This window comes from Osmerus mordax, chromosome 8, assembly GCF_038355195.1.
Source record: "Osmerus mordax isolate fOsmMor3 chromosome 8, fOsmMor3.pri, whole genome shotgun sequence".
NCBI classification, from domain to species: Eukaryota; Metazoa; Chordata; class Actinopteri; order Osmeriformes; family Osmeridae; genus Osmerus; species Osmerus mordax.
This window is the reverse complement of record NC_090057.1, coordinates 9,664,352-9,676,352: the sequence shown is the minus strand read 5'-3', so window position 1 is coordinate 9,676,352 and position 12,001 is coordinate 9,664,352. Positions and strand designations below refer to the sequence as shown.

At 48.4% G+C, this 12,001-nt stretch overlaps 1 protein-coding gene across 1 annotated transcript in view; it reads left to right on the top strand.

Annotated features, from left to right (window-relative positions):
- The window catches only part of LOC136947623 (syntaxin-binding protein 5-like), a 45,942-nt gene that overhangs the window by 21,803 nt on the left and 12,138 nt on the right, over positions 1–12,001 (top strand). The window contains exons 3-13 of the mRNA XM_067241751.1: positions 2,225–2,348; positions 3,095–3,173; positions 3,406–3,560; positions 5,929–6,001; positions 6,225–6,372; positions 7,187–7,254; positions 8,357–8,397; positions 8,524–8,744; positions 10,314–10,498; positions 10,659–10,784; positions 11,215–11,366. Of these exons, the coding sequence (XP_067097852.1) occupies positions 2,225–2,348; positions 3,095–3,173; positions 3,406–3,560; positions 5,929–6,001; positions 6,225–6,372; positions 7,187–7,254; positions 8,357–8,397; positions 8,524–8,744; positions 10,314–10,498; positions 10,659–10,784; positions 11,215–11,366 (1,372 nt within the window). The remainder of the gene's footprint in view (positions 1–2,224; positions 2,349–3,094; positions 3,174–3,405; positions 3,561–5,928; positions 6,002–6,224; positions 6,373–7,186; positions 7,255–8,356; positions 8,398–8,523; positions 8,745–10,313; positions 10,499–10,658; positions 10,785–11,214; positions 11,367–12,001) is intronic.

Sequence of the window (12,001 nt, the reverse complement as noted above, 5' to 3'; positions counted from 1 at the left end):
ACTTTATCTTTCTGATGAGTGTTAGGGATAATCCTCCACAGACGTGTATAATGATATGCACACACACACACATTCAGTACATACACATACGGGTACACACAGGCACACACAGACGCACGTACACACACACACTTGAGGTTCGGAAAGTTACTGTTGGTCCCATCCCCGGACCCCTGGGTCGCTAATGGTAGATGTTGGGTTTGGCCTTGACAAGGACAAGAGTGTTTAAACCCACTCTCACTTTCAACATGGGAGTCTCAAAGGACAGGGAATGAAGCAAAGGAACACACTCTCACACACAAACACACTATCAAATGCACACCATACGTACACACACTCATACTGACAATTAAATGCATGCCATACACACACACACACACACACACACACACACACACACACACACCCTCTTTAAAGTGTAAAGGCACACTTACTGTATACATTAACAGAAACACAGACACACACAAACACTCCCAGAAAGGCAAACAAACACGCACCCACATACACTCTCACTCACTCTTTCACCAAACAGGAGTCATGAGACATCCTCCAGACAGTCTGGACGCGGATCTGAAAGGGATGTCTGTAACTAAAAGGTAAAACACAGAGCGGGATGGAGATCCGTATTGATTTGGTTGACAGTCTGGGCCCTAAAAGCTTGTTTGTTTACGTGTCGTTACTTTAGTTGAAGCTTCTTCAGATGGTGTGAGAGGAGACCGCTCAGAGAGGATGTTACTGTCACTGCAGACTGGAGCTGTATCCATGTCCCGCTGCTACCCAGTAACAGCAACAATGACATTAATGATGTGCATTTGTTTGTGTGTATGTGTGTGTGTGTGTGTGTGTAGAGGAGATGTTGTGCCAGTCTATCCGTCCCAGTCCCTGTTGGGAAAACCAGTATAATGTCATAAATCATGAAATTATAATTTTTAATTGGTCTTTTCCCACACTGTGATGGGTGCCTTGTGTTTCAATTACGCCTCTTGTTTACTAATTAGGACCAGCCCACAGGTCCCTGTTACGGGGGTGTCAGGCTCTCCGCCCCTGAGACGCTGTACTGTTATAGCCCAGCCACTGGTAGTGTCATTCTGTGTGTGTTCTGATGTTCACCTGAAGATGACCCTGGGTTTGGTTCATTCCATACTGGAGCAAAGTCCTCTGCTTGTTGTTGATGTTGATGTTGTGTACGCCGTCCATGGTGCAGTGAGACATGTGAAATGCCTGCTCTTGAATGATTCCATTGTTCGTGGATGTCCCTAAAGAGTGGATCATGAGTTTGCAGTCTGGTCAACAATGCCAGACATGGTGCCACACAACAACTGACAGACTTGCTAGACAGACTTATGCTCCGCCTTTTTGTTCTGGGAGTATGTCACCCTGTGTGTGTGTGTGTGTGTGTGTGGGTGTGGGTGTGTGTGTAATGGTGTATGTGTGTGTTTCGGCGAATGTGTATGTGTGCCGGGTGTTAGTTTGTCGGTTTGTGTACTTGCTTGCATGTGTGTCTGTGTGCAAGAGCGTTTTTAATTATGAGCAATAGGACACCAATAAGCCTGTCTGCCCTTTTCCAAAGTGCTTTGATAATGATGGATCTGCCATTTAATTGATTGGTTGTTGGTCGCCAAATCACCTCTCGCACAAACCAAAATAGCAACAGTGTTGTTTGGGTTGTGCTAAACAGAGGGAGAGCACTCCTAATGATCACATAACCAGACTTCAATTTGAACCTGCCGTAGCATAATACCACCAGCTGTCGCCCTCCTCCCTTCTCCTCTGGTCTCTTCTCCCCTCTTCGCCCTGCCTCGCCTCTCCCATGCCTGATCCCTCTCTACCTCCTTCTATTTATCTCTCGCTCTCTCATCATTTGAGTCAGTGATGTATGTAATCACATGTCAGACCGATGGACCTTTTTCAGATCACTTGTGTCGATGTGTCGAAGCATCTCTCAGTGACACGTGTTATTGTTCTATATTCCAGCCGGTATCACCATGGCGACCTGTAACATGAAACACACGACTGTTTATTCCTCACGCCACACACGCCTTCTGTTGAGGAGTGGGTGTTGGACATGCTAGGATACCATATGTTAAGTCCGTAGGGATGTGTGTCCTCATGTTTGTTTCATGTTTGTGTTTTTGGTGACTGTTTTATCTTGTTGTGTTTTACTGTGTTGACCCTCCCCTCTGCTTCCACCTCCTCCTCACTTCCTCTTCCTGTGGTCTCCTAGGCGATCCACTCAGTTGCCTGGCACCACGAGGGCAAGCAGTTCATCTGCAGTCACTCTGACGGAACTCTCACCATATGGAACATCAAAGGCCAGGGCAAGCCCATTCAGACAATCACCCCTCATGGTAAGGCAGGGTTGCTTACACTCACATATACACGCACACACACTCACGCACACACACTCACACACACACACAAACACACACACGCACGCACACACACTCACGCACACACACATACTGATACATACAAACAGTAACTTATACACTATCACACTCATGCACATGCACACACAAAGGCATGCGCTCACGCAAACATGCATGGCACACTATTGCTTTCACATGAACACACATTGTGTACACACACATACACACACACACACAGACTGGGGGCACATAAACACGGCGCACAGTTGCACATGCTCCAAAATGTATACTGTACAGACATGCACACACTCTGGGAAAACAATTCCACTTTAGCATGAAAGTTATTCATCTACATTTAATTAATTCCGTATCCCAATGCTGATTGTTTAATTAGTTCTGTATCAAGTGAGCAATTTGGAAATTATGTGTGACAATCTGTAATGAGTTGTATTCAAAGTTTCTCGTTCCCCAGTGCTTTAGTCTCAGAGTTTCAGCCACAACTCAGTCTCTCTCTTTCTTTCTCTCTTTCTCCTAGATAGTCCTGAGTCACTATCTGGCACAAAGACAGATCTGCATTGGGTAGCAACTGCCGCATCAGGGATAAAGAGATGAGGGGAGAGGATAGGATAGGGGGATGGGAGAGGAGGGGAAAGAGAAGGAGAGTGGAGTCAGGGAGAAGACAAATGAAATGGCAAGCTGTTAGTTGTGTGTGTGTTCTATTTCAGGAAAGCAGCCCAAGGATGGCAAGAAGCCAGAACCCTGCAAACCTATCCTCAAAGTGGAGTACAAGACTACCAGAGCTGGGTAGGATAACACACACACACACACACACCATATATGTACACACACACACAACCACAAAATGACTAAATGTAAATGTAAATATAGACACACACACACCCCCTATACCATGTAACCAAAAGGTTGTTGTTTTTTGCAAAGCTTATTCATTCATGCCTACTCTGTATTGTGTGCGTGTGTATGTATGTATGTGGCTGCATGTATGCGTGCGCGCGTGCGTGCGTGTATGTTACAGAGAGCCCTTCATGATCTTGTCCGGTGGACTGTCGTACGACACAGTGGGGCGGCGGCCATGTCTGACGGTGATGCATGGGAAGAGCACCGCAGTGCTGGAGATGGACTACCCCATCGTGGACTTCCTCACACTCTGTGAGACGCCATACGCCAACGGTGAGGGAGGGAGGGAGGGAGAGGGCGAGCAACGGAGAGATCGGAATCGAAATAGATAGAGGTAGAGACAGAGAGAGGGGGCGATAGAGAGAGAGACGTTTATCGTTTGCGGGGTACAAGCCATGAGCGAGTCGATGCACTGGACATGTGCATCGACTCGCAGAGGAAAGAGTGTGTGTGTGTGTGTGGAGGGGGTTGAATGTGCGCGTGCGTGGTGAATCAGAACTCCCTCAAAGGCGGTCTGTGCTTCGAGATCCTTTCTAGAACACAATGAGTGTGACCGTCTCGTCTCCGCAGGTTCACAATGGCCGTCTGATTAGAGCGTCTCATGACATCATCGTCTGGCCCTTCCTCTCTGCCTCACCGGGGAGAGGCTATTCATTTGTCAGCAGGTTTCGTTTTGATCTCACAATGACGTTTTTGTTTTGTCGCACTAAGACATTTTCCATCTGTTCAAACTGTATATGAAATGGTAAAACCAAGAAATCACTTAAATTGCACATTGCTTTCCTCTGGGACATACTGTGTTACCGGCTATAGTCTTGACAGCAACTCCTTGTACCTATGACTATTCGGTACAACACTTCCTAATCATTTTCATAAAAATACAATATTTGTTGTGGTGGGATAAACACATCTCCCTCCATTTCAGCCCAGTCAACACAGTCCCATGGAGATATGATACTGAAGGTCCTGTATGCGTCCCACTTCTGGGTCTGAGACCTGGTGTCAGAGAGAGAAAGAGACTCTTTAGTTTGCAGTCTGTTACCGTGATGAATGACGTGAATCACTTCTAATCCCTGGATGATATCACACCATCCCAACAGAATTAGTGTTGAATTATGACTGTGCTGTCATAACTCAATCCCATTTATCCACTCGAGAACAAACAGTCAAACTGGGCAGTGTGTGTGTGTGTCTGTGTACACAGTGCAAAATTGCTATATTTTAATGGGAAGCATTCCTGGAAATATCAATTGTTTCGAGTATTTTAGAATGTTTGTGTGTGTCAGGTGGCTGAGCGGTTAGGGAATCGGGCTAGTAATCCGAAGGTTGCCAGTTCGAATCCCGGTCATGCAAACTGACGTTGTGTCCTTGGGCAAGGCACTTCACCCTACTTGCCTTGGGAGAATGTCCCTGTACTTACTGTAAGTCGCTCTGGATAAGAGCGTCCGCTAAATGACTAAATGTAATGTAAATGTCTATGTCTTTGTGCGTGTCTGTGCATGTGTGTGCTTGGTGAGATGTTGGCGTCTGTGCGTGGTGTCGAGGGAACGGATTAGAGACCGATTACCTAACGACAGCCTGGTCACTAGACCTGATGTGGAGAGTCTTTCATTTCAACTCACCATGGCGACGGACTGGATTGCTAATCCATGGATTAGACTAGCGCGGCCACCAAATCCTTAGTGTTAATGGGCTGCCACTGGGGGAGTGATGTCATTGATGTCACTAAGGGTGATGTCATTCATACAGTCTGTATCACAGGTTTATCACAAGGTTACGGTCTGAGTGGTTGTGAGGTATTGATTCAAACGAAACCTGACTTGAAAGCATCCTCATAGAGACAGAGACAGAAAAACAGACATGCATGCAGACAAGCAGGCAGACTGACAGAGAGGCAAGCAGGCAGGCAGGCAGGCAGGCAGGCAGGCAGGCAGGCAGAGAGAAAAGAATGAAAGATAAAGAAGGAAGGAGATAGAAGGAGACAGAAATAGATGGAAGGTCAGACAAAGAGAGACAGAAAATGGGAGCTAAAGAGACCAGGAGGGAGACAGACTGAAGACAGACAGGAGGGGGACAGACTGAAGACAGACAGGAGGGGGACAGACTGAAGACAGACAGGAGGGAGACAGACTGAAGACAGACAGGAGGGAGACAGACTGAAGACAGACAGGAGGGAGACAGACTGAAGACAGACAGGAGGGAGACAGACTGAAGACAGACAGGAGGGGGACAGACTGAAGACAGACAGGAGGGAGACAGACTGAAGACAGACAGGAGGGAGACAGACTGAAGACAGACAGGAGGGAGACAGACTGAAGACAGACAGGAGGGAGACAGACTGAAGACAGACAGGAGGGAGACAGACTGAAGACAGACAGGAGGGAGACAGACTGAAGACAGACAGGAGGGAGACAGACTGAAGACAGACAGGAGGGAGACAGACTGAAGACAGACAGGAGGGGGACAGACTGAAGACAGACAGGAGGGAGACAGGAGGGGGACAGACTGAAGACAGACAGGAGGGAGACAGACTGAAGACTGGCTCAAGGTCATCGGTGTGCTGGACACTCCCTCCTGGCCTGAAATAAAAATTTTCTGACTGTTTTTATTCATCACTTCATTTGCCTATTTCTTTCTTCAGATTTTCAGGAACCTTACGCCGTGGTGGTCCTTCTAGAAAAGGATTTAGTGGTGATCGACCTTGCACAAAATGGGTAGGTCTCCACAACGCCACGATGCAGCTCCGTAAACACACGAATAACAATGCACTCGTCAAGCAGACGCCATCATCCAAAGCGACGCACGGTCTAGCTCTGTCCACTTGAAAGTCGATGCCTATTCTCAACCCTCTCTGACTGGCCCTGCACTGTCAGCCACTGAACAAAACACTGCAGCGTAGTGAACCAATCTGCCTCTCTGTGTCTCCTGCCCCGCTAGTTACCCTATCTTCGAGAACCCCTACCCCCTGACCATCCACGAGTCCCCTGTGACCTGCTGTGAGTACATCGCCGACTGCCCCGTGGACCTCATACCTGCACTTTACTCAGTGGGCTCCCGACAGAAACGACAGGGCTACAGCAAAAAGGTACACAGCCCCACTTCCACCCTAGAATTCTATGTTCTATATTCTGTCATAATATATACACAAACACACACGCATATACATAAATACAACTTATCCTGAAACGTATTGGTCCTCCCCCCTGGTCGACACCGAACCCACATTCTATTGAGGTTCGATTTGAATTCATTATCTTCCAAGTTCCCTGTCCTCCTCTCGTCTAGTTCCCCTCACGTTGTCCTCTCTCCCCTGTGCCTGCCTACAAGGGTGCTGCTGAACATGTCAGCCGGCTCGGAGCCAGCTTGCTGCTCCGGCTGGTTAGGTAACTTGCAACATTAGCAGGCTGAGGGAATGTCTTCTCACCGAAAGATCGTGGTTGAGTCATGCTGGTGACCTTTAGGATGTGTTACTGCACTCAAAGCTACCAGACCACACACACACACTTGGACGCACTGCCGGGCGGGAAGGCAGATGGACGGATGGATGTACACACACACACACGTCACGTCAGGATTAGTCATAGTTTTCTTTGAGTGTGTGTGTCAACTCCCTCCAGGTTCCTCCCCTCCATCTCTCAGACACATGACGCACCTGATGCAAACCTGTTGACCCAACGTATAGCTCACCTGCAGTCTTTTCCTGTGTTTTTTTCTCTTCTCTTTCTCTCCCTTTCCCTATCTTTCTCTCTCTCCCTCTTTCTAACACTCTCTTTCTTCCTCCCCCGCTCTCTCCCTCTCTCTCTCTCTCTCTCTCTCTCTCTCTCTCTCTCTCTCTCTCTCTTTCTCGCTCTATCTCTCGATCTCTTCCTCTCTCTCTCACCTTCTCCCCCCCTCCTCAGGAGTGGCCAATCAGTGGAGGAAACTGGGGTCTGGGAACGCAGAGCTACCCAGAGATCATCATTACTGGGTAAGAGATAGCTTCCTGCAGACTCCGGTCCACCTTTTTCAGCAAGGAATCTAGAAAAACTAAAAACGAGATAACCCAGATATACATAGCATACATGGACCATGAAGAGTTGCGCGTAGAACTTGAGAAACATGAAAAGTCTTCATGATCTTCATGAAGTTCATGACATGAGGCTCCACAAGGAATGTAATCGTCAAAGATGCGTCACATGGCCTTTTTCCAGCCACTCTTGTCCATCCACTCAGTTTTCAGTTCAGGATACCGTGTCAGTTTGTGACGCCTGTGCAATTCCCTCGTGTACGTGTTCATTGAGGTTCAATAGCCTTTTCCCATCACATCTCGTTGTCAGTGTTTGCTAACGACATTTGAAAATGTCAAAGACATTAAAAAAACTAGATACTCCACTGATTGGACAGAATCCCTGTCTACAGGGAGCGTCTGCCATTTTGTTTCTGGCCATTTCTTTCCTTCTTTGTGCCTTTAAGTGTAAAGACTTTGAGAAAGAAGAGTTTCTTTTAAATACTTTGCATTTCCAAAGTGACATTGAGGCATGAGTTTGGCACCAGGAGGGCCTGTACGCACTCACTCTAGACACCCATGAATTAGCATGCTGCTCACGTCCATCTCTCTCTGTCTCCCTTTTTCTTTCTGTCTCTCTCTCTCTCTCTCTCTCTATCTCTCTCTCTCTCTCTCTCTCTCTCAGTCTCTCTCTCAGTCTCTCTCTCAGTCTCTCTCTCCCTCTCTCAGTCTCCTTCTCTCTATCTCTCTCCCTCGGTCTCTCTATGTCTCTCTCTGCTCTCTCTCCTCCCCTGACACACACCCTGTAAAGTATCTCTCTTCCTGTACTTTCAAGCTGAAAAAGACAGGTTGAAGGGTGCCAAGCTGGTCTCACACTGGGGAAATCCCAGAAGGCTTTGCGTCTGGTATAATTAATGCACAGACTATGAGGCCTGTCTCTATTCCCTGTCATGTCAGATAGTCCAATCAAGTGGTCAGCCCTCTGGCTATTGAATAGGCTGTACAATACAATCGGTTGCTAATACATGGTGTTCTGTCTCACTTTGTTTTTCCTCCCTCCCTTCCTCCTCTCCCTCTCTCTCAGCCATGCTGATGGAACCGTGAAGTTTTGGGACGCTTCTGCAAGTAAGTGTCACGTCCCTTCCGAACGAAGCGCTCTGTCCGAGCCTAAATTGCCGATCCGTTTCCCAATCCCCCCGGCCTAGCCCTGTTACCTTCGGTGTGCGACTGAGCCCTGTGCCGTCTGCCCAGTCATGCTCCAGGTGCTCTACAAGCTAAAGACAGCCAAGGTGTTTGAGAAGAGCCGGACCAAGGAGGACAAGCCGGTGGCGGACATCGAGAACGAGGACCCGTTCGCCATCCAGATCATGTCCTGGTGCCCGGAGAGCAGGATGCTGTGTGTAGCCGGAGTGTCCTCTAATGTCATCATCTACCGCTTTAGCAAACTAGAGATCACCACCGAGGTGGTACAGGTCAGTATGTGAGTGTGTGTGTGTGTGTGTGACACGGGGGGATTGTGATGTGGTTTATTCATGGGACGTGTGTGTGACAGAAAAAGAAAGAAGTTAAGGCATGTGCATCCTGTCCTCTATGATGTCTGTCCTCCTATACGCACCACACAGCTGGCAGAAGCCATACTTTTCTTCAAACTTTTCTGCAAAACAATACCAGCGACTGTGTTCCATAAGGCTGTATAGCATGGATGCAGCTAGGCTGCAGAGCTATATTTAGCCCTTCATAGACAAACACTATGGGTGTTCTGTTGTCTCATTAGGGGAGCTCTGCTGTTCACTGTTTTCTCACTGTAGACAGCCTGACAGCACTGACCCTGCTCACCACACTCACACACACACACACACAAACTTACACGCTCACAAACTTACACGCGCACAGACACACAAACCGACTCACGCACACATGACTTAACAGACAGAATCACACACACACACAAACATCTCAGGCACTCAACTACACGCACACTCGAGACACAAACACAGAAGCCAAGCCTCGTTACATGAATCTGCACAGGAAATAAAAAAGACACACATTATGGGTTCCATGGCAACAGACAGGAGAGATAAACAGTCCATCCAGCCCGTGCTGAACATTACTGGAGAAAGAGAAGTAGGAGGAGGAGGAGGAGGGGGAGGAGGATGAGGAGGAGGAAAGTGATGCGAGTTTGTGAAATGCACATAATGATGGGTAGCTAATGCCTTTGTGACAATGTGAATGTTTCTGTCTGTGTGTGTGTGTGTGTGTGTGTGTGTGAGAGAGAGAGAGAGAAAGAGGAGGGGCAGAGAGGTGTCAGACCAGGGTGGAGAGCCGGGTTGTGTGTATGTACCTACAGTAGAGGAACAGTTTGGAGAGAAGCCCACTCTGCATAATAATAGTCACCTTTAACCTGATGTAGAGTGCAACAATTACTACACACATACACTGTACACACACATACACAGTCCTTCAACAAGCCCCATAGCTCTAATGAGACTCCCAGCATGCACTGTTATAAGCCCTGCAAGCACGCCGCTCATTGGTTTAGTGTGTGTGTGTGTGTGTGTGTGTGTGTGTGTGTGTGCGTGTGTGTGTGTGTGCGTGTGTGTGTGTGTTTGTGTGGGTGGGAGGAGGTTGCAGTCAAGTAGCCTAAAGGGGGACTTGGAAAGAACTCTGGGATATCTCAGCTTTGGAGGACCTGCTTGACCCTCAAAACTCCCCCACATCTACACACACACACACAGACACACACACAATGAATGTCTAGAGAATTCTCTTGGAGGGTTTAGTTGAGTTGAGGGTTGGAGAAAAGCTCACTTTTGATCAAATGAGAACAGTGTCAATACGGAGCTTCATCACCAAGTTGATTTCACTTTGACTGAATCCTTTATTATCTGCCGTGTGTTGGTGTGTTTTGTTTATATATTTTGTTTATTTATTTATATTTGTGTGCCTGTGTTTGCGATTTATGTGTGTAAATGTCTTTATGTTTGGCATGTCATTATGCGTGTGTGTGTGTGTGTGTGTGTGTGTGTGTGTGTGGTCTCCAGCTGATGGAGGTGCGTCTGCAGTATGAGCTCAATGACATGGAGTCCCCCGAGGGAGGGGGGGACCAGGCTCCGGCCCTGCCCACCCCAGGGGCGTCGCCCAGCCCCCAGACATCCGGCCCGCCCACACACCCCTCCACCAGCAGCAACAACTCTGACGGCGGGCGGGACAACGTGCCCTGCCTCAAGTAAGAGCTGATAAACACACACATGATGCCACAATAGAACACACACACACACACACACATAGAAACAGTGACATTGTATCTGCCAACACTGGTCATCAACTGTGTTCATGTCGAAATAAATCCATCTCTGTCTCCACTCCTGCCTCCCTGCCTCCCCCAGAGTGCGCAGCACCCCCCTGAAGCAGTCTCCTGGGTACCAGGTGGAGCTGGTGATCCAGCTGGTGGGGGCCGGGGGAGAGCCCCCCCAGCCTATCACCAGCCTGGCTGTCAACTCCTCGTACGGCCTGTAAGTACACATGCACTCATGCACACCGTGTGGCCTTGTTTAAGACGTCCAAGGATGGGTTACAGGTACGATTTGTATTTCTGAGATGAGCTTCCTTGTGAACTTCACGTGTTGTTTGATGTGATTTCCCTCACAGCACAGAGCTGGGTTGGAATCGAGCCATATCGACACAATCTATGTCTAAAGGCAAATTCTGTAGACCACTGCTGCTTTTTGGTTTTAACTATTCATCTGCAAGCCCAAACCTAATATCATGTTTTCTCATTTTCGCCATCGATTTCTCAATTCACTCTTATTTCTTTCTCGCTCGCTCACTCTCTCTCTCTCTCTCTCTTTCTGTTGTTTTCTTTCTTTCCTTTTTGTTTTCCTTTCTATCTCCCACTCTCTCTGCCTCGGCCTCTCTCTTCCTCGTGCCGTCTCTCTCCCCCAGTGTGGTGTTTGGTAACAGTAGTGGCCTAGCGGTGGTGGACTACCTCCAGAGGAGTGTCCTGTTGAACCTGGGCACGGTGGAGCTGTACGGATCCAACGACCCCTACCAGAGACAGCCCCGCTCGCCCCGCAAGACACGCCAGCCCTCCGGAGGTACCACCTCAACGCACACTCCGCCTCCCGCTCTCTCTCTTTTCTGTCTCCCTCCGTATCTGTATCTCTCTCTGTCTCTCTCTCTCTCTCTCTACCGAAGAGATTGGTGCTTGTCGTGTGGTTAGTTGTGTCACATGGGGTTAGAGCGTCTGGGTATTTGGACGGCACATTAGTTGGTCAGGCTGTGGTGGTAGCTGTAGGCGCTGTCTGGATGAGGCCATTTGGACGACGTTGGCTTCCAAAGACGTGATGAGACCTAGCGACTCTGCTGCCCGTCCACTCTCCCAGACTGCTGATGTCATTTAGGATTGCGGCGTTTCCCTTTATTTATTCATATTTTCCCTCCACACACAGACACACCTTGACACGCTACACACACACACAGATGCCCATCCCTCCCTCCCACACACTGTTCCACTGCAGCACGGTGGGATCATATCAACGTTCAGTCGAGCGGCTGGACTTCTGGTAATATCATACTGCCACCTGCTGTTTGGTGATGTCACTGCACCTCCGGCGGCTCCAATACCACTCTGCAGTGACAGTATAACTACTGTGGCTACGCAACAGCTTGATGGATAAATGAGATGTGTGTGCATGTGTGTGTGTAGCATCTGGTGTCATTGATTGTTTGG